This window comes from Moschus berezovskii, chromosome 6, assembly GCF_049115385.1.
Source record: "Moschus berezovskii isolate FMDL1 chromosome 6, NW_MosBer_1.0, whole genome shotgun sequence".
In the NCBI taxonomy this organism is placed as follows: Eukaryota; Metazoa; Chordata; class Mammalia; order Artiodactyla; family Moschidae; genus Moschus; species Moschus berezovskii.
The window spans coordinates 28,159,279-28,182,131 of NC_142465.1; the positions used below are offsets into that span (position 1 = coordinate 28,159,279).

Sequence of the window (22,853 nt, forward strand, 5' to 3'; positions counted from 1 at the left end):
AAGTTTAACATGTACCTTGTTGAGTAGCTTCTGTGGGCCTAGCGCTGAGCTGCGTGCTGTGGGGTTCACTGCCAGTTGCTCTCGTATTCATTCATTTGAAATGTGTTTATTGAACACCTACTATATGCTCGGCAGAGAGGCAAAATGTGTGCCCTCGTAGAGTTTATGTTAAGAACTTATAATAGTTGGGGATGCATTTTTATGAAGCTTCTTAGTGTGTACAACAGAAAAAGCTCTAAACCGGAATGCCAGAATGTGCAGAATTGACTAGGGGTGGCCTGTATTTGTGAAGCCTGGGGTTATATCCTGAGCTCAGAGTGCCTCTTTATTGGAGCTTCACGATGGACCTATTTTCCCCACATGATAGACAAATGTTGGCTTGCACAGGGTCAGTAGGTAGTGAGTGATAGACACGAGGTTTGAACCCAGGCAGTCTAGGCCACAGCTTTAACCACTAGTATACATTGCATGGGGCTTCCCTTGTAGCTCAGTTGGTAAAGAATCTGCCTGCAGTGCAGGAGTCTACCTGCAATGCAGAAGACCCAGGTTCGATCCCTGGGTTGGGAAAATCCCCTGAAGAAGGAAATGGCCACCCACTCCAGTATTTTTGCCTGGGAAATCCCATGGACAGAGGAGCCTGGCGGACTATAGTCCATGGGGTTGCAAGTGTTGCACACAGCTTAGCAACTAAACCACATACATTGCATGACCTCAGTGTGTATCAATGATAAGAGTCGGTCTGGAAGGGACTTCTCTTGGGTGGCCTGGGCAAGCTGTCAGGGGTGTGCATTAGTGTTGAAGACTTGGGATGGGGAGGGGGTAGGTTGGAGCATAGTCGAAGAAAAGGAGTTGGACCCAGGCAAGCCTGGCGTCTTCCCCAAGATGGGAAGAGCAGAGAAGGCTTGAGATGGGAAACCAAGGCCCTCGGGAGAGGGGAGCACCAAGCATCTCATATTGAAGTTGAAGCTCAACAGAGTGATGGGTTTTGATTGGTGGAGTTAAATCTGCAAGCAGAGGTCCCTAATGGAATGGAGGCATTGCATACTCTGGTCACAGAGTCCTGGGCACTGTGGCCAGGTCTGAGGAACCACATTCAGAAGGTTCAGTGACCAAGAGTAGCTACTTGATGGACTGGCCTTGGCAGCCTCCCCGTCAAGTCCCCCAGGTCAGAGAAGCAAGCCTTGATTTCTCTGCACAAGGCTGTGTTCTGTCACCTGCTCAGCAGTCTCCTGCTCTGCCTCAGTTGGCCTTCTAACTCTTGATAATTCCTAGGACCAAGTGGCAGCTGCAGCTCAAGCTCCCTAGGACCATTCCCTTCACGGATGGGTGGGCCACGAAGAAGCACTCGGCTGGGGGCTGAGCATCATGTGGACACGATGTTTTTGTTCCAATTACCGTGCTCATTTTTCTCTGGTGGGACTGTATTTTGGTGTTCTCTTTCCACACTCACCTCCTTTTACACTTTACCATCTCCACTGCTGATTACCACTCTTCTCAATTTATACATTTCGTTAATGTATTGCTTCCATCCTTTTCGGTCATTAATAAAGATGTTAAATAATTCTGAACCAAACTCTCACCCCTGTAGGGCCCTACAAGGCACTTTCCTTTAATTAGTTGTGCTACCTTTCATCTCTCTAATGTCCTTTGGTTTCAGATTTCCAGCTGGTTTTTTTAAATCCATGTGACTTTTTATCCAGTCTCGTTTGAACTAATTTCACGAGGGAAAATCTGAGAAACGTTTTACTGAGTGTTGATTCAGGTCCAGGCCTGCAGAGAGCTTTGCAGTATTCAGATTTTTTTGGGGAAACAGATTAATAGAGTACAATTTGGTCTTAATAAATCGAGCCTTCCTAATGTACCTCTTTCTAATATTCTTTTCAATCATAGTGGTAGTTTCTCCATTAATGTCATGGTAATTTGAATTGTGTTGACGTCAGGTTTCACAAAAGGCACTCTTCCTGTCAAGAGTAATCCTCTTAGACCTTTCCAAAGATAACTAGTTCTTAGTGGTTGTGCTATTTCCAGTGTCTTATAATGACTTTGTTTTTAAAAAAGTAAAATAACTGGGTATTCTGTAATCACCTAATTAACTCGCTTCTAGTGTGCTTTTTTAAAAATATCAGATAGGCAGTGATTTAAACTTGTGAGCAACCAGAGTTCCAAATATTTTATTAAATAATTTAAAATTGTGCAGCCATTTAAAAATAACTCTTAAGTCTTTAAAATGTAACTGACAGGAAGTAGACTGTTCTGAGGTTAATTGTTGGGCAACCCCGGGCTCTAAGGGTTAGAGCCAATGGTATTTTGATTTGATAAATGGAAATCCTTGGGCACAGGATGAGGGAGGAATCTCACTCCACAGGGCTGTAAGGAATAATCTCATTGCATCAAGCTAGATTATGTTTTTAAATTAACCCCTTGTATGTGTCAGCTTATGGGACCTGCTACTTCATTTCAGGTTATGAATGAAGTCTTAATTCAAATACAGAAATAGATCTAGAATACTGAGTGTGTGGCGAGATCATTCTTAGCCTTTTGTATGTACTGGATTTTTAAAGGCTATTTATCAGTAAAAATAGCAAGTGTGGTATTTCTAAGAATTGTAGACATATAGTACAGCCATGTAGGTACACTGTCTTTTCTTTTCTTGTATATCTGTGCTGTTTATTTAATGAGGTCTTCTTGGTGGCACTTTAACTCACTTACTAAAAGAGGTTCTCCAAGCAGACAAAGGACAACTAATCTGACCCTCTTTGCAAGCAGGCCTGAAGCATCTGCTGTCACAAGATAGACCAGGGCTAGATTCCATCCTAGACAGCCAATGGAAACCTCTGTCAACAATAAGGTTTTAAAACAAAATCCTTTTGAAAGTAGCAGAACTGTCTCTACTCAGGGAGAAATAAGAAGTTAATCAGGCGACATGACAGGTCCTCTGATGGTGTTTGTGGAGCTGTTTCAGGAGCAAACTATAACCCCCTTTAGAAAATCTTTTTTAGGTTAGTTAGAAGGCTCTCTTTTTAGCCTCTCCTGAAAGCAAAGAAGTAGCATTTACTTGGCGTGTTTGAAATTTCACTTGAGCAGACATCAACTGTCTAAGTAGAAGAAGTGAGAAGGGCTATCTGCAAAGAGACCCGAGAATCAGAGCTGAGTTGGATATAAATGTGAAGTCTGCATCGAGGTTTGCCTAAAGCCTCTTGCTTCCCTAAGAAGACAGTGGACCCAGTAGTGCAGGGGTCCGCCAGACCTTTTTCTTCAAAAAGTCAGACAGTAAATATTTCAGGCTTTGCAAGCCACGTGATCTCTGTTGCAAAGACTCAGCTCTGCCATTATAGTGCCAACGCAGTGACAGACAATGCATAAATGATGGTGTGGCTGTGTTCCCAAAAAACTGTATTTATGGATGCTGAAATTTGAATTTCATGTGTTTACACATGTCATGGAATATTCTTCTTCTTTTGACTTTTTTTGTCCATAGGCTGTCCAAGAACGAGCAGTGGACTGAATTAAACTTGCTCTTAACTTGGCAAATCTAGGGGTGTGCTTTCTCCTGATCTAGTGCACCCAGAGGTCCTGTGTCCCCTACAGCACCTCGTGCCATCCCAGGGATCCTGTAGGTGTTTAACAAATACCTGTTCACTTAGCTGGCATCCTGTCAGAGCAAAAAGTAAGCCTTTTGTTATACAACACCCACTTGACATTGCGAGAGATTTATTTCCACGTCTTTGCTAATCCCCCCCATTCCAAGTACCACTCTTGCAGATAATTTCCCCCATAAAATGCAGTCAACTCTAACAGAATAATTAAAGTGACCCTCTCAGGCCCTCTGTGATTCTATAAATACAGGACTGAAGTCCTTTACTAAGTGATTAAAATAAATTCTGCCACCGAAATCAATTCCCTGTCGCATTACATCATTGCTGTGATGACATTAACAATGAATTTACCTCAATCTGGAAAATCAATCCACAGTGATAATGAGTGATGGTGACTGTTCCACCATATAGCACCTGTGTTTGTCAAGGAGCAGAATGATAAAACATCCTTTCAGCAGGGTGGGTAGCACAGCAAGGCCACCCTGATGAGCATCATACATACATAGGAGCAGTGGATACTGAGGTGCTGGAAGAAACAGGTGGCAGGCAGGTGCTGGACATAAGCTCCCCCAGTGCCTTAAGTGGCTTCCTCCCAGACTTTATCCTCTAAGTGGATACACTCGGTATTTATGACTTAGCCAAACTCCACATGATTGAGCATCTCTGGACCTGGGGGTCATTTTCAAATACTAGGAGTGTGAGTATGAAAATTCACTCATACTAAAGATCTGCTGAGCTTTGTATGGGCTAGAATCTTAGAATCTTGTTCTGTTTGGTCCATGTTATAGAGGAATATAGACTTGCTGGAAATAGTCTACAAAACAACTAGTAAATGAGCGAAAAGATAGACAGTGGCATCTGTAGAGAAAAGTCAAAGAGATCAAGATTGGTTTGTCTTTGAAAGGGAAAATGATTCTTACCATCAAATAAAGGGCTTTTTTTTTTTAAGGGGAATTTGATTAGATGTTGCAAATAGAGAAGTAAGGTACATAAATCTACATGATATGGGGCCCCAGTTATCGGGTTATTCCAAGGGAAACTTTCTTGATAGAAAAAAAACCTGATAAAGCTTGTAATGGGTTCCAAGGAGGAGATGGTATCTACAAACGTGGAATAACAATGGGTGGCTCCAGGAGTTTAGGCATCAACTACTTGATATTAGGTGACTTAACTGGTTGGTTTCTTGAGATTTTTTTCCCCTGCAGTATACTCCTTGAGTCAAAGAGCCTACTGAAACAAACAAACAAACAAAAATAGGAACTGCTTTCTTGGGAATTTAAGTTATCCTGGATGACATTTATTCCAACTTAATGATGAATCTGTTGTTGACTTACAGTCAGTGGACGCCTCATCTTTTACTTCGTTTTGTTACATTCTGAGCCTCCAGAGGCTGTGAGGCAGCAAGCATGTTTGAGAACTCTATCTTCAGACAGAATGTCAGACTCTTCAACTGTATTTTCAACTGTCTTGTGAGACAAAGACTAATTGGGTTGACCTCATGCTGTCGCGTGTTGAGAGACATGAATCTGCAGCACTCCTCCTTGAATACATTGATTTCATTAAACACTGTCTGCTTGTGTTTGCAAAATGTTGTCATTTCCCAGTGCTTTCTTCGAACGGCAGTGCATAAACAGATTTTTTGGAACAATGCCATTTCTTAGCTTTGATCTTGTGTTTTAATCTTTTCTTTCCAATAGGTCTTCTCTGTTAAGTCCATTGAACCACAGAAAATATCGACCTTAGGGAAAAGTAATGTGATCGTCACGGGAGCAAACTTTACCCAGGCATCGAACATCACAATGATCCTGAAAGGAACCAGTACTTGTGATAAGGATGTGTGAGTTGAAATATTAGTGATTTATTCTTGGTAACATACTGAAAAGCTAAAACGTATACCAAAGGAATAGCACTGAGATTATGATCTTTTTATGATTAATTTCTTTCCATGTGCCAATGTGAGCCAGTTACTCTGTATATTTGATATAACATGATTTCAAGAAGTAAAATAATTTAAGCACCACATTGAAGTTAATTGTGAGAGAATCTGTGCCATGTATCCCCCAACACCTCAAAATACAATAATTCCAGGATGCTGCCTGTTGGGGGTCCCGATTTGGTTTCATGAACAAAATCAAGTAAGTTGAGGAACAGACATCATTTTGAAGATGATCCACTTAGAAAAATAGTTGAGTACCTTAGAATTTGATGGGAAAATAGGGCCACTCCTCCAATGTATTACTGAAAGTTGAGAAGACAAATTTTCTGATTCATTTTATTCTTTTGTTGCCTTCTCTGTATTGCAACTTAGCATGCATGCATGCATTGGAGAAGGAAATGGCAACCCACTCCAGTGTTCTTGCCTGGAGAGTCCCACAGAGGAGCCTGGTGGGCTGCTGTCTATGGTGTTGCACAGAGTCGGACATGACCGCAGTGACTTAGCAGCAGCAGCTGTACTGGAATGGTTTCAGGCTCAAAGAATAACTAAATGAAACATCCATTAGTGTTAAAAAGAAGAGGAAATCACCCCAACACGGATATCTGGTCAATGATGTACCATTTGAACACCATGATTTCTATGACCTCTTTTCCCCAACACATTCTTTCAATGAAACTTTGAGAGAAGAAAATCTCGGTATTTTACTAACACTCTTGTGTAAACGTTACTCTCCAAAATGAGAAAAAGTAATAATAACGTAATAAATCATTTGAGTTTTCTGCTTGTTAGTGTTTAGAGGTGTTGGCTAATTTAGAGTAAAAAGCAAGTGTGCATTCACCATGGAAATGTGTCAAAGACAATCCACTGAAGCGTGGTGTTTTGGTTCTTAACTATTAAAACAGATTTGTACAGCATTTTAATCTGCCACACTTATATACTGAATTCTTTGTTTTCTTTCATTTGCTGCATCTAACCGTCATCCCCTTCCCCTCCTAGCAGTAAATTTGGGATGTCTGTCATTTTGAAGGAAAAAGCTACTCCTTGGATACTCTTCTTTGTTCTGCTATTTACCAGAATTATCCAGCACACATTAGTGGCTGTATCTATGCGACATAGGTATTTTTGTATCGTTTATCCTGGCTAAATACCTTGCTGCAAAAATCTTTCATTTTGTGTAGCGAAGTTAGACACCTGTGTGTTCACTGAAAGGCAATCAGCTTCCCTGGAAAATAAGTCGTTTTTTAGAGCATTACCCTGTTTCTGACTCTTTATGCTCTCATTTCAATTCCAAGTGTGTCTTGAGATACTGCAGTTATTAAATTAAATGACTAAGAGAGACCTTTCTGCATGTAGCATTTCTGTAACCACATCTGTGTAGTGAACCCAAGTTCACGAGCGGTGAACGTAATACCCAGTTAATTCTTTATCAGAGTTCATGCCATAATCCTAACCTCTCTTAATACAGCATTTTTAAAATACCTAATTATTCCAAGGAGAAAAATATAAGAATAGTAATGGAATGATCCATATTTCTGCCTCTCTCCTTCCAAAATTGATAAACAAGTTTGAATTTTAATGATCATCCAATTTACAATGAGTTTCCTAGAGCTTTGCTCTGAATATAAAATCTTAGAATGTAAGTTTGTGTCACCGAAGAGCTCTCTTCTACCCCTTTATAGGATACAGGTTAGCCACGTGCTAAATGACACCCATATGCAGTTCTCTCTTCCATCGAGCCGAAAAGAAATGAAGGATGTGTGTATCCAGTTCGATGGCGGGAACTGTGCTTCGGTGGGACCCTTGTCTTATATTGCTCTGCCCCACTGCTCCCTCATATATCCTGCCACCACCTGGATCAGGTACTGTCTAGAGTGATTTTTCTCTTGTTGTGGTTAACAAGGCCATGTATATAAAGATCATGGATTTCACTCCAATAAATATAGAAATAATTGTCATAATTTTCACAGACTTCCTCTTTAGGATTTATTCTTAGAAAACAAAGCCATACCTGAGAAGTAGGTTGCCTCCCATCATCACAGTAAATACTGTGAGTACATCTTGTTTTATTCTTAGCTGTGGCTGCCAGGAAACTCACAGCTAAAATGTTTGTTGAAATCCTGGTTTCTCTTCAGATCATGTTTGTGTTTTTCAATGTTTGTTCAACTATAGTAACTAAGCCTAGGTTTCTGATACAAATAACATAATCCTCTTCACTACATTTCACTCCTGCGTATGCCCCAAAGCTTCTTCCTTCTTATAGCCTTCGTTTTATAACCGTTAGAGTAAGCCCTTTTGAATAATTTCAGGAAATATTGGGAACTATCTAAATGAGAAGCAGTGTCTACATTTCAAAGATACTCCCTATGTGAGAAATGGAAATTCCAAAGAAACTCTTGCAGATGACTCTGTTATATTAAGAAAAAAAATTCTCCCCCTAGTTGAATTTAAATTCCCATTAAGATTTTGGAATATAAACCTAAAGATAGTTTCTCCACCTAACGCAGCATGAAACTAACTTTCAAAGTACTGTCTAGGTAAAACTACAGATGAAGCTTTGTTTAAAAAAAAGAAAAGGAAAATGAAAAAGAAAATCACTTCTAATATTCTTATTTAAGATGAAGTGAGAGGTGGATGTATTAGGCTGCTAGGGCCGCCGTAACAAAGTACCACAGACTGGACTGCTTAAATGACAGAAATGTATTTAATCAAAGTTCTGGAATCTATGAGTCCAAGATCAAGGCGCCGTCAGGGTGGATTTATCCTGCAGCCTCTCTCCTAGTCTTGCGGAGGGCCGTCCTCTCCCTGAGTCTTCACAATGGTCTTCCCTCTGTGCCTGTGTCATAATCTCCTTTCTTTTTTTAAATAAGGACACCTGTCATATTGGATTGGGGCCCATTCTAATGACCTCATTTAACCTTAATTACCTCTTTCAGGGTCCTATCTCCAAAGAGAGTCACGTGCTGAGGTCCTGGGGGCTGGGACTTCAGTTCCACTCCTAGCAGCAGCACTAGGAAAGCTGACATTTCCAAACCAAGGCTCTAGCATGGTTCTCCCAGCCGTGGGCCTCAGTCCTTCCTATAAATAGGAGCAGACGGTGATGCAACACTCCCCACATGCCCAGGGTGTCAGATCTTTTGACTCAGGAAATCCTCACAAGCCTACGGGGTCCCCTATGTGCCAGTGAGGAAACTGAGGTGTGGAGCATTCAGACAGCCTGCTCAGGTTCCCGGGCAGTCTGGCCCAGGCTTGCTGTGCTCTGTGCTTTGTTGTAAGATGGGAGGTTTCCTAGTGTCTCATCACCTGTGTCAGTCCGAGCCAGTGTCTCTCGGTTACTCCTGGGCAAGAACACGGCTCTGCAGTCTGGCCATTGGCAGACCACATTTGGCTTGGTTTTCTAGTAACGGTGGCAGGCTGGCGTGAGGCCAGCTCGGCCTTCCGCCTGGTGGCTGGAAGGTTCAGAGCTTAATGCCTCCCTCTGCCCTACACAAACCAGCCTTCTCATGCCCACCTCCTGGTCTTGTCATCATGGGCTCGGCTGGCCGACGGAGCTGACCTGTCCAGGCTCCTGTCCCTTGGAATGAGTGTCTAGTGACCTATGCGAACAAGGGTGTGGGGGCCGCCAGCGCTGTGGACAGCTGTTTACTTCACATCTAATGGCCATTTTGCTGAAATGCAATTATGTGCTAAGAATATGTGAAATCATTTGGCTTAGTTTTGGAGAGCTAGGACATCGTTGTTATTTATATGATTTACCAAACAGGAATTTAGATTTAGAATGTCATTTCTAATTTTACCTTGTCCAAAGTACTCCCTGTCTCCCTACGTAAAATGTAATTGGTAGGTTGGGAGTTTGATTTTGAAAATTGTTAGATTGAAGAGTCTTCCTATAGATTAAACAGCAATCAAACAAAATTCTGTTTAGTGAAACCTTTTCAAGGTGCAGCTGATGATCTAATTATATGGGGTAACATGATACAATAAAATTCAGAATTCCAGAAAAGAATATGGGCATTTTCCTAGAATTAAAACAGAATCCAACCTGAATTTTTACACTTATGTTTCTTAAAACTGTATGATCTGTGGCCAGTATCATGAAAAGACATAAAATTGTCATGCATTTGAAATTAAAACTTATTAATTTGCTCTCAAACATAGCTGAGTTTAATATTAATTATGAACAAAATGATGGTTTTATTCATAAATGCAAAATGCCTGTGTGTGTATCTATAAAACTCCTATGTTTTTTCTTGCAGTGGTGGTCAAAATATAACCATCATGGGCCGAAATTTTGATGTAATTGACAACTTAATCTTTTCTCAGGAGGTAAAAGGAAACGTAAGTCTTCAGCTGCTTTGTAATAATAGTTATAATTTTTGTAATAATAGTTATAGTTAATAGTCTCCATGGATGAGTTTTGTTTTCATCACACTAAAATATTTGTTCTTGTTCAGTCACTCGGTCATGTTTGACTCTCTGTGACCCCATGGGCTGCAGCATTCTGGGCTTCCCGGTCCTTCACTGTCTCCTGGAGTTTGCTCAAACTCATGTCCATTGCGTTGATGACACGTTGGGGATACTTTTGGTTTCTGTGCTTTTGTGCTGTTATAAGGTTTCACCTGTTGCATGATACGACCATTTGTGCTCTAGTGGAAATAATAAGACCTCAGACTTGGAGTTGCGAGTTGTGGCACAAGGGGAAGAGGAATGAGCTTGGTATGACAAGAGCTGCCATCTTCTCCCCCTGTGATTGTGGCAGGTCACGTTAGTGAGACTGTGCTTATGAGCGCGTGTGAGCATGCCTTCCGAGCGGCTGAGGTGTGATGTCAAGATGAGCGTTTCTGGGACGAGTAGGCGGTGGAGGTCCCACTGCACTTTGCGTGCTGCTGTTCGGAGATGCAGTGCCCTGCTAACCTCCCAGAGAGCCCGTCCTGTGCTTCTCCTCTCGCCCTCCCTTTGCACCCATCTGGTGCCTTCCTTCTGACCTCTCCTCCTCTTGCCCTCCGTCTCCCCACCCAGGGGTCTGGCCGCCATCCCCACTCAGCTCTTGCCCTAACACGAGTCACACACCGGCCTTGTCACGGGAATTGATGGATCTCAGAGGCGGGCTGGGGCCTCTGAGTGCACCTATCATTTCTTCTCGAATGCCCTCGTTCTCTCTTCCTCTTTCTGTTCTTCCTCCACGAGAGATGTGATAACAGCCTCTCGGAGGCCCAGTCAGACCACTTCCTGCCAAAACTGACAGGCGTGCGAGTGGCCGCAAACCTGGCCTCTGCTTGGGACCAGTGTGGCTTCTGGCCTAGATCCAGGGGGCCTTCCTCAGTCCTCCCAGAGCCTTGTCAGGACGCACATCCAGTCCCGATACCCTTCAGAGTCAGTTCCAAGCCTCACGTTGTATCTGACTCCAGGTCACGTCTCCATGCCGTCTACACCCCCTGTTGAGGGCTTCGTATAGGTTGACCCTCTGACCAGAGGCCTTGCGTGCATTTGTGAGTGAACTTGCTCTCCCTCCCAGTTCTGTCCCTGGATCAAGTAGAATTCATTGAGCACCTGCTGTGGGCAAAACATTTTCCCAGGCCCAGGGGACAAAAGAAATGAGAGAGTCCTTGCCTTCATGGCAGGAGATGGCTAATTGACTGGGACGGAAAGCTGAGAGCACGGGGTATCGTTCAGTTCTAGGCCTGCTGGCTCTCTTCCGGCTCAGACTCCCCACTGTGTGTTTCTAAAGGAAAGGGTAATTAAAACTGGGCAGATTTCTGCAGGTCCGTGGTGTGGAGCAGGATGGTAGGACTTGGGCAGGTGGAAGCAGGGAGGGAATTTCAGGTGCAGAGGAGACAAAGGTACTCAGAGGCCCCTGATGGGAATATCAGTGATATTCCATCTCTGCTGGAATCAAGAGGATGGGCTGGGAATGAACCAGAGGGATGGCTGAAAAACCACACTGGGCTGTAAGAAAGGATCAGGCTGAAAATGATGCCCTTAATTCTGTAGGCGATGGGGAGGGATTGAAGATCTTGGAGCAGGGAGTGGTGTGAGGTAAGTACTCTTTACGAGGATGAGTTTGGCAATGTGGCAGAGGATCATATGTGGAGGAGTAACTGAAAAAAGCCTGGGAGGTCCCTGAGGATGCTCATGCAAGTATCCAGGGATGCTGGGGAGATGGTGGAGCTAGAGATGACTGCTCATTTCTCTGGCATTGTCCTTGGAGGGAGTATGTGAATGACATCCTGGGAGTGAGGGCAGAGGGAAGGAAGAAAAGAGGGCCTAAGACGGAATCTTACAGAACAGCTTCATTTGAAGGCGTGAAAGAAAATAAGATGGCCAGTGACGGTGGCCAAGAAGTTTCTTCAGAACTGCAGAGAAAGAGTATTTCAGATGACAGGAGCTGGTCACAGGCATGGAAATCTAGAGAGTTGAGGTTAGGATGACCCTATCACCAGTCATCTTCCTGGAAGGTATCTTCAGCAAAAAGCCAGCCTGCTGGGGTTATGGCTGTTGAGAAGGGAGAGGCTGTGGGTTTTGTGGTTTTCTTCATGCTGCCAGAGATGTGAAGGAGAGATTAAGGGCAGTCGTTTGGAAAGGGGCTTAAAGGGAAAGGGAGGTTTTGCTTGTCCATGTTGCAGCGCTTTGCATCTGATTTTCTCACCTGTTGCTTCTTCATACCCTCTTTTCAAAACTCCAGTATTAGACAGCAGATAATAAACAGGAAAACTCCCGACCTAGCAAGTTTCATTTTGTGAGTTTTAGTTGCTCTTCTTTAGAGTATTTGTCAACCTCCCCTCTCCCGGCAGCTTTCTCTGCCTGTCTCTTTGTATTCCTGAAAATGACAGTATTTATGTTTGCTTATTTGTTTTAAAGAAGCTGGTAAAGCTGGTGTTGTTTAGTCACTAAGTTGTGTCTGACTCTTTACGACCCCATGGACTGTAGCCCGCCAGTCTCCTCTGTCCATGGAATTCTCCAGGCAAGAATACTGGAGTGGGTTGCCATTTCCTCCTCTAGGGGATCTTCCCCACCCAGGACCCACGTCACCTGCATTGCAGGTGGGTTCTTTACCAATAAGCCACCAGGGAAGCCCAAGTTTGTAAAGCAGGCCATCCTTTCTGCCTTGTTTCCCAGCTTTGTGCTCTTTCTTTCATGGGGGCTGCTTTGTCCCTTTTACTTGTGTTTTCCTCTATTTTTTGTCAGGCCTGCAAAGCGTTTTCCTCCTTGTGGTTAGTGATTTCTGCTAAAGCACAGACATTACCCAACACAGGGAAGCCAGCAGCATGCAGGCCAGCAGCTGGCCTTGCTGATGGACCGGCTCCTCCCTTCCTGCAGTTTCCCAGGACTCAGCCTTGATGCCCTTAAGGACACAAGGCTCGCTGGTGCAAAGCTTTCCGCTTTCTCTCGCTGACTTCTTTCCAAGTACCCTTTTCCCCTCATTGTATCGTCTTCTACTTTCATTATTACTGATAGTGTTAATAATCGTGTTAGCATTTGTTGAGGGCTTTTTTGCATGAATGTGTAAGCATTTTCACATGGAGGGTCTCATTTAATTTAGTGAGCCCTCCTCTCATTTAGAGTTAATTCAACCCTATGAGGTAGGTAGTACTGTTATCCCCATTTTACAGAGGAGAAAACAGAGGCACAAAGGGGTTCAGTTGCCCAGGTCACTTAGCTCTTCAATTCCAGAGCTCAGATTCATTAATGAAGCTGTCAAAATGCTTTTTTCTTCTCCCTCAGGTCTCTGAATATTGCATGGCAAATTACTGCAGATTTTTAGCCCCCAATTTAAAGAGTTCGAAAGGGCCTACAAATGTCACTGTGAAGCTCAGAGTCCAGGAGACCGCCTTGGATTGTGGAAGCTTGCAGTACCTTGATGATCCCCGATTCACAGGGTATCGAGCTGAGTCTGAGGTGGACACGGAATTGGAAGTAAAAATTCAAGTATGTCTCTCTCATTCAAAGTGTGGCGGGGGGAATGTGCTCCAGAAAGGTGTGTTATGTTTGTGAGTTTCCACATGTACCCAGATTTCTTCATCTTTTTCTTCACAGAAAGAAAATGATAACTTCAACATTTCCAAGGAAGACATTGAAATTACTCTCTTCTATGGAAAAAATAAGTCATTAAATTGCAGCTTTGAAAATATTACTAGAAATCAAGATCTTACCACCATCTTTTGCAAAATTAAACACATCACTGCTGCAAACAGCATCGCCACCTCTTCCAAGAAAGTTCACGTAAGTCACCTGCCAGTCCTACCTATTAGTTTTGCCTTATATGGAGGGATTCTGATAGCTTACGGTGAACAATGCCAGGTTCCTGATCTCCAAAGAAGAGGATTTAGCTTCAGGACCAGGGACTCAGCTTCAGACACTCAGCACTTCGTGTGGCAGAAATTTTATTACAGTGAAAAAGGGAAAGAGAAAGCTTCTGACATAGACATCAGAAGAGGGTGGAGAGTTCCCCACTTGCTAGTCTTTTCAAGGTCTTATATACTTTTTCAATTGGTTACTAACAATAGAAAAGTCTTAGCAGACCCACTCCCACAACGTACATCTTAACATAGCAGGATTAGTCAGAAGGTTCCTGTTAAGAAGGAGAAACATGTCCTCGAGCAAGATACATTGTTGTTATATAATCATTAGTACAGAACTTAAGGAAAAACATACTGGAGCAATATAAGTTGCTTTGTTGTGTAATCATTAGCTCTGGGCTTAAAAAAAAAGACCTAACTTTCTTTAAGAAATAGATTGTTGCCATAACAACTCTGGGCTTAAGGAAGAAAAAAAAAGTCTTATATGACTAAGATGAAGGAATGTAGGAAAACAAATTTGTCTTTTTTCCTCTTTGAGGGTCCCAGACCCCTCTTCTCCTTGGGGGCCCTGGACTCCTTATCAACCTATCTAAGAATTAACTCTCTCAATTCCTTGGGTAAACAAGAAGCCAAGATAGAATCTTTTATGGATCTTTGGGTCTTCCCTTTAAGTGAAGATAAACAAAGCTGGTGTCTCAGGCCCAAGCATTATTTCCCCAAAATAGCTTGCAGAATCCATCCATGTGCCTCTTGGAATGGCAAAGCATCGAGCACACCATTGTTTATAATAATAATGTCTTGATAGCTTTTGTTCTAGCCATATAACAGTCTTTTGTTCTAGACTGTAGCATCTGCAAGCAGAATCTCTAGACCTCACTGACAAATGAGCTGTCACTCTTTGCCTGAACGCAGAGGTGACATGTCTTAACAGAAACCCAGGATGGGGTCTCCCCAGCACACTGAAAGTGACAGTAGAGGCTAGTGGAGGCCAGGTAATCTATGAGTCGTGGGCTGCTTCCTCTACTGTGAAGTCATACTCACTGCATTTAATCTTTTCCCAGACATGTTTGAGGGCCCCGTCACTGGTATATTTATGTCCCACAATAAAGACATAAGACCATGGGGAAGGGAAACATATTGGAAACCTCCATTTTTAGTGTTCATGCCATATGAGACTCTGCACAGTCTGTGTCCCTCCCAAAATGCTTTGTCATCTAGAGTCATAAATAAATGGATAAAGGACAAGAAAAGAGAACATCAAACTGGAAGGCGAAACAAAACATGTCTTCATGTCCCAGAGCCACCAGTTAATAGCTGTGTGACCATAGATAAGTTGGCTTTAACTGAGCCTCCTTTGGTCTATCAGTTGTATGGTAAAGAGGGTCATAATAATTATAAAATGAATAACAACAGTTAAACCCACAAGTGCTCCCACGTGTCAAGTTAGTTAAAAAGAGCAAATGCTAGCATTCTTCATTGTTCCTCACTCATTCCTGAATGCCTGCACTGGGACAAAGGGATGAAGCAGAGGAGAAAACAGAACCCCCCGCCCCACCCCCCACCAGCAAAAGTTCGCCTTTATGGAGCTCACCTAATGAGCCATGCAGTACAGAAAATAAACTGAAGATGTGTTAGATGGTGGTAACTGTTATAAAGAAAAGTGAAGGGGAGTGTAGGGGACAGTGTTGCAAGGTTTCTGAAGGTGAGCAGCAAAGGGCTGCCTCTAAAGACAACTTTTGGGGACTTCCCTGGTGGTCCCAGGTGCCATTAGTGGTAAAGAACTCGCCTGCCAATGCAGGAGACATAAGAGACATGGGTTCGATCCCTGGGTTGGGAACATTCCCTGGAGGAGGGCGTGGCAACTCACTTCAGTATTCTTGCCTGGAGAATCCCATGGACAGAGGAGCTCGGCAGGTTGCCGTTCATAGGGTGGCACAGAGTTGTACACTACTGAAGCGACTTAGCATGCATGCACATAGCTAACCTACTCAGCTATCCTACCTAGCTTGCCACCTCTTTTTGTATCTTGGAGAAAACCATGTTGGGGGAAAAATGTGTTCCTCACCTCGACTGGGTCTAATGACACTCTTTGTGCTATTAGGTCAAACTGGGAAACCTGAAGCTCTCTGTCGAACGGGAATCAGTTCTTTCCACCTGGTATTTTCTGATTGGGCTTCCCATCTTGCTAGTGTTTGTCATTTTTGGTAAGTGCCCTGTTTAATTTTGTCAGAGAAATTATTCCCTGGAGCCTCTTGGCAGGTAGGAAGACTTCCCTGCTTCCAGGGGCAGTTTACTTCAGTTGAGTGTCAGTGGATGAAAACCCAAATCGAAACTTTGGGAAAGGACTAACAGTTTCACACTGAGGGCTTCCTAAATGTTTTTTTAGGATGCTTCATTAATAAAATACCTTGGTGTTAAGAAATGATACCTTGGTGTTTAAGAAATATAATCCACTCTGCTTCACTAAACTTGTGAATTAGGATGACAGATGTCCCATTTATATGAGTTTCTCAGAATTCCTCTGGGATATGGGGCTCCTGGGACTCGGTCATCTCATCCTGCCTTCTCACCCCAGTTACATCCACACCCCCAACCCCAGCCCTTCCTTTCTGGCAGAACTGTATTTTGGAATTGTGATCTGTAACGTCTATTAAAATGTTCTGCAGCTCATCCAGGCACAGTGATCCCATGGTGGTTGCTCACTTGATGAGCTCCAGCTCACCAAGGTGTCTTGTTTGGCTCAAGTAGCATTTTTAAAACTTTGAAGTCACTGACAACATTTTAAAATGAGATGCTTCACATTCTTTAAAATCACTTGGAAATTGTAAAGATCTGGATCGTTGGATCCTGATGTTTCCATAGCATGGGTTTGCTAGAGCTGGGGAGCGGCTCTGCCTGGAGGGAGGGCTTGTGTTCACCATGCTTTTGCCACAGACTCAACCACTCCCTTCCCTGGTGGCTCAGATGATTAAAAATCCGCCTGCAATGCAGGAGACCCAGGTTCAATCCCTGGGTCAGGAAGAACCCTTGGAGAACGGAATGGCGACCCACTCCAGTATTCTTGCCTGGAGAATCCCCATGGACAGAGGAGCCTAGTGGGCTACAGTCCATGGGGTCGCAGAGTCAGGCATGACTGGGCAACTAACACTTCCACTTTTCCACCACTCCCTACTGCTCCACACAGCCCATTTAACTCATCTGAGGACCTGGTCCCTGTAGCCATTCAGTTTTGACCTGTGTTTCTGAGCTGCTTTTCACTTTAAGTCTGTTTCCTCTTGTCTTCCTTAAAAAAAAAAGAACCCTTCTCCAGAGCCATGGAGCCCTTTCAATTTCTTGTCTTCGCACAGGCATCGCCTTTCTGATGGTTTTCTGTTAATAGCTGCTCATTGTTTCCTTCCCTGTACTCACTGTCTCACTCACTCATCCATCCATTCATGCACGCGTTACCTAATGTTTACTGAGCACCTGTTATGTTGCTGATAACTGTGCAAGACTCTGGACCTCGGGACGGTGAGTTCAGTCCTGGGCCTTTCTCTTGGGGAATTCCCGGTCCGGTGAGGAAAAGATTTATATGTATTGTTATCTGGCCTAATGGAATGAATTCATTCTGTAGAGCCCTTGTTTTGTGCTGTCTATTGATGATCATGGCAGGTATTTGTTAAGCTCTCCCAAGTTGGCCACCACTAGTATGCATTGAGAATACAGAATTGGGCCTGATATTTTAATAAGGTCTTGGCTGGTGCTGGCTTTGAATAAGAAGATTACTTGTAAATTCTAAATGCTGAGCTCAATTTTGAGAAATCCACTGCTGTCAGGCAGCTCTAGATAGAACAGTCTCCTCATGGAGTCAGTAAACTTTGTGACTCACTAGGAAGGTCTGATCTCTTCTGGGCTCTCTGTGACTCTTCTTTCCTCTCCCTTCACTTTGCTGGTAGAGAGTGTTGATGCTCTTCAAGGTAAAGAGGGCTCCATTTGACATGTGGCTCCTGAATTCATTGGTACCTGAAAAGCCCTTTAAAATTCTCCTCCTCCTCTACCATGTGTCATTAGCAGCTTCAGTAAGTGTACCCTTCAGTCCATCAATCATATCATTAATGAAAACACTAAACACACCGGGCCTACGGCTGCCACCTATGAAACACCCCCACTGTGGCTTCCCCTGGAGGTTTCAGCCAGGAAAAAAGCCATGGCTAGAGGGATGTGGCCTACTAGTTCCCTTTGCAGGCAGTAAGCTGGTGCTTCCTGAAGGGTGATCTGCGGACCAACGGTCCCAAGTGATGCTCCTGGAAAAAGGGTTCCACAGTCAAGTCAATTTGAGAATCACTGCCTGCTCCACCGTTTTTTGAAGATGCATGATGTGTGTTATGATTAAGACCATTGACTATGAAGTAGTCCATGCAGAGCCGTACAGTAGGTACCTACATACGAACCTTCAGGTTGTGAATTTTCAAAGATGTGACTATGCACGTCAACCCCTGAATAGCAGTTATTGTACTGTACGGCTGTACTTTTCAGGGTACTGTACTATAAGATTTTAAAATGTGTTTTTTAAAAAAAATTTTGGTTTTTTATGTACATGTTGTTTTTGTTGAAAGTTTTATAAACCTGTTACAGTACAGTACTGTGTTAGTTGGGTACCTAGGCTAACTTTGTTGGACTTACAAAGTGTGCTTACAAACCCACTATCGGAATGGAACATGATGATATGTAGGTGACTTACTGTATTGAATTTTATTCCCTCTAGCACCATTTGCATTTACTGGTAACACGATCCTTTTATCATTAAATTTCTATTGAGAGAAGAAAAAATTTCTAGAATAATAAGGACAGTTGACAATAGTAAGGTCAGTTGTTACATATTCTTTTTTAAAAAGAAGCTGTGAGTTACTTATTGGAACCCTGTCAATATCATAAGGAGGCAGGCACTTTAAAATAAGGCGGCCAGGCACAGAGATACTAAGGAACTTGCGTGAGGTCACACAGCTAGCTAATAGCAGAGCGGGGACATGAACCGAGTGCCAAACTTGTTCAGTGTGCTGCCTCTGCAGTGTGGGTTAGAAGCAGAATGAGGTGGGGGAAGAAGCAATGTCCAGATTGGGAGGTTCTCTGTGGACCTCTCATCCTGTCTCTCCATTTGATCTATGCAACTTTGACTCACGTAGCTCACTGTGGATCTGTCGGGTTTTTCTGCATTTAAGGTTCAACTTTATTTCTCCGGGGATATTTAGAAACGTTAAAACAGAACAGAACAATATAAGTGGCCTGTGGCTGTAGGGAGACTTGGCTTGTTTCATTACTTTTCAGCCAGCTGGAATCTTTGGTTACAAGTGAAGGTTATTTGATTTAGTTTTGACTTTGAAGATGAGTAATTTTTTTTTTTTTGGTTACATGCGAGCCTCTTCCTCTCTAGAGTGACCCCTCACTGGGATTTTTTCTTCTTAGAAATCCTGCCTCTTCCATGCTAGTCTTTCTTGCTTTCCCTCTGTTACAAGAACTGTAAACGTTGGTCCTGTTTTTTTCCTTTCTGTGTTTTAACCCGTTGATCTCTTGCTGGATCTCTGTCTCTGCAGTGGCCGTGGGAGTGACCAGGCACAAATCGAAGGAGCTGAGTCGCAAACAGAGCCAACAATTGGAGCTCCTTGAGAGTGAGCTCCGGAAAGAGATACGTGATGGTAGGCTCCAAAATTGTATTTGTTGAAAAACAAGCCTTTTTTATTGTCTTTTTTTTCTTTACCCTTAAATGCAACCAGCCACATTAATGAGAACCATTTGTATGATAGAAGACAACTGAACAGCAGGGTCTAGGCCTGGCTTTTATTTTATTTCAGTTTCTTCACAGCCAACCAAGTAATTATCTATTGTTTCTTCTTTAATGAAAAGCAAGGTCATACTCTGTGTTAGACAAAACAGCAGAAGATCTTATCCATTGTTGGTTGAGTTAAAATACTGCTCTTGGGATTCTGTTTCGCAGGCTTTGCTGAGCTGCAGATGGATAAATTGGATGTGGTTGATAGTTTTGGAACTGTTCCCTTCCTTGACTACAAACATTTTGCTCTGAGAACTTTCTTCCCCGAGGTAAAAGAGCATTGATCATCTTCCTAAGGTTGAGACTTGAATAATAATGAAGGTGCTTGTTGCTGTTGTCAAAAAACTGGTGTTTGCTTCCAAGGCAGCTGCAGATAATGTGCTTGGTGCAGAATAATGGCTTAAATCTGAGCAGAGCGGGGAGGAGGGGAACTAATAATTGGATTGATGAGGGTAGAAAGCAGTGATGGGTCACTGGCGATTACTCTTTGTCCAGTAACAAAAACCTGGGAGGGACACAAGTTCAGAGTGATGATTTTTGCTTTATTTTACTACCAGTTTAGAACTGAATTTGTAGCTTGGGAAGTGAGCTAGTTTATTTAAAAATCAATAAATTGTGGGCTGGCCAATTTGTTGTGTTTATCTGCATGACTTCCATTGCAGCCACTAGATTGTTCACCATTACTTCGCAAGTGGAGTTGGAAAGTGCTATTGGCCGAGAGGGAAGAACCTAGACACGCGTAGAATCTGAGTTAATAGCAGCCATTTTTAGCCATGTAGAGTTCTGCGGTTCTCTTCAGCAGCTATTCTTCAGCTGATCCGTTGGTGTCACCCTCATTTAGCAGAAATAGCTGCATGAGATGATGAATTAATTTGTTCTAGGGCTCCGAGGAAGAGTCTACTTAACCCTTTGGGTTTCAGCCTCGCGGTCTCACACCTCCATCTTCTCACCCACTCGCATAGCCTTCCCCATTCACCCTCCTGAGTCTTTGGCAACGTCCGTCATCCTCCTACCATCGCCTGCACATCCCGATACCCCAGTTCTTCCATATTGCCCTTTGCTTATCCAGAACTGGGGACCACAGGAAGGCTCAGCCTCTAGAACACATCAACACCAGTTATCAGATTTAAATCTAGACTCCTAAGCAAAGCCAGAAATCTCTCCAGGCCAAAAGAGAGTTTGTATTACTTTACCAGCAACTTCTCCGCTTCATTTTGGCCAGAAGCCTAGAGTTCAGAAACCCAGACACGGGCAGTAAGCAATTTTCAGTTTCTCTGTCATTCTAGAAGCAGACACTATGATATGTGATGCCGTGTCTGGAGGTTGGGGTACCTCCATAAAACACCTACCATATTTATATATTTTTTTGGTCCAAGCCTTAGTGTAGTAAATCAAGGACGCTAGAAATAAGACCTTAACTTTTTGCACTTGTATTTTTTCTTTCTTAAGTTATCCTCCAAGAATATCAGGCGCCGAGACTTACTGTTTGGCACTCCTCCATTTCCACGGCAGAACACCGCCCGGGGAGGGGAGTTTAATTCCCTGAGTCAGGTTGACTGTGCCTGGCCTCAGCAAAGGTTGCACCACGAGTCCTATTTCCCAGCTATCTGAGATCCCCATTAAGAATTTAATAGCAGTAAAATAAGAGATTTCTACCATCTACAGAAGTACTGTGTGGGCTTTTATAGTTAGTGATTGCCCTTGAGTGCTGAAGAGAGTAATCTGTGGCCTGCAAAAAAAAGTTTTCCTGTCTTCTAAATTCGGTAATCAAGAGCAAGATTGAGTTGAGGAATGTAAAAGAACACTGTTGTGAGTGTTTTTTTAAAAAAATTCCCAGACACGATGCTGTATTATCTTAAAAGAGAGACATTTGCAAGAAGGCAGAGTGATTTAACTCAGGGTTGTATAGCATCTCAAAGGAGCCGGGAAGACCCAGGAAAAGGAAGCATACATTTGTTAGAACCCCGTTGTGAAGACCTGAGTTAAAATTGATAATAATTAAGAAAAGATGTGAGAACAGGGGAAGGTATTCTATGACGACACCAGTTGAAATGCATTCTAGACTTAGAAGTCCCGGTGATGAACAAGCCCTTCACTGATAAATCTGGACCACATCCTCTAGGCCTGGAAGTTGGAAAATGGGGAGAGAACTTGAGTGATGAATACCTACTCAATAACAACAGGCAATACCCAGAGGAAATGGTAGCTTCTCAGAGACCAAGGCATTACCAGCTCCTAGATTTTTGCCCTGCTAGGTGGGTGTTTTTGGATGTAAAAGCCTTGCTTTAAATTGTATGGGCAACTTTGTTTTGCTGAAAATAGAAGACATAAGGGTAAGCAGAGCATGTAACCACCTGGAGGAGAGGAATTTGAATGAAAGGAGGAAGGAGCCTTTGAACCCAGGGAGCCAGGGCAGTATTCCCTATTTGAGGTCAAGAATTAATCAGTTTAAGTTGCCTATTGACATAAGGTTGGTTCAGCAGAAAAATGTTAGGAGCTTGAAAATGCGAACCTGGGGTCTGATTTCTCTGCTTATTACTAGCGGAGAGTATAACCAAAATAGTCTGAGATCTTCTGCCTGGGCTAACAAATTTGAAAATATAAGGCAAAAATTCCCTACAGAAGAAATTCACTTTAATATAACTGATGGTTTCAATGATTACCAAAACATTTAAAAATAACAAGGTTCGAATTTATATTTTCATCCCGTTGACTCAGTGTTACACATCATGCTTTTAAAAATTTAATCACTTAATGCCAATATGATTTATGATACATTAACGGAAACTCAAATTTCAAAGTTTATATTCAGGGGCTACAGAGCGCAAGACTTTAAAATATTTTTAGAAACCAGCAGGGCAATGGCATTGTGGTTTAGTTTGCTGTTAGTGATTAAAAATAAAAACCAGTAATGATAGCTGATGTGAAAACTTTACTATGCACTCGTTTGTTTTATTTTCACACCTAACCCATGAGGTGGGAGTCATTATTGTTTCCATTTTGCAGATGAGGAAAGTCAGGTTCGGAGAGGTTGAATGACTTGTCTGAAGTCATGTGACCAGCAGGTGATAAAACCAGAACTGGAACCCAAGTCGTTTGACTCCAGATTCTAGCTTTTAGCCACCCCTCTCCATTTGGTCTTGAATAACATTGTGTATTGAGACAGTAAATACTTCTAAGCGAAGGCTTTTATAAACTTACCAATACAACTCAGTATTTAT

The 22,853-nt window shown here is 42.9% G+C and overlaps 1 protein-coding gene across 2 annotated transcripts in view; it reads left to right on the forward strand.

Moving 5' to 3' along the window:
- The window catches only part of PLXNC1 (plexin C1), a 155,095-nt gene that overhangs the window by 87,486 nt on the left and 44,756 nt on the right, over positions 1-22,853 (forward strand). Inside the window, exons 10-17 of one of the 2 annotated variants that reach the window (XM_055395469.2) lie at positions 5,294-5,433; positions 7,212-7,391; positions 9,786-9,867; positions 13,252-13,455; positions 13,564-13,749; positions 15,928-16,030; positions 19,397-19,498; positions 19,798-19,901. In XM_055395469.2, the coding sequence (XP_055251444.2) occupies positions 5,294-5,433; positions 7,212-7,391; positions 9,786-9,867; positions 13,252-13,455; positions 13,564-13,749; positions 15,928-16,030; positions 19,397-19,498; positions 19,798-19,901 (1,101 nt within the window). The remainder of the gene's footprint in view (positions 1-5,293; positions 5,434-7,211; positions 7,392-9,785; positions 9,868-13,251; positions 13,456-13,563; positions 13,750-15,927; positions 16,031-19,396; positions 19,499-19,797; positions 19,902-22,853) is intronic. The other variant, XM_055395470.2, reaches the window with a different exon arrangement.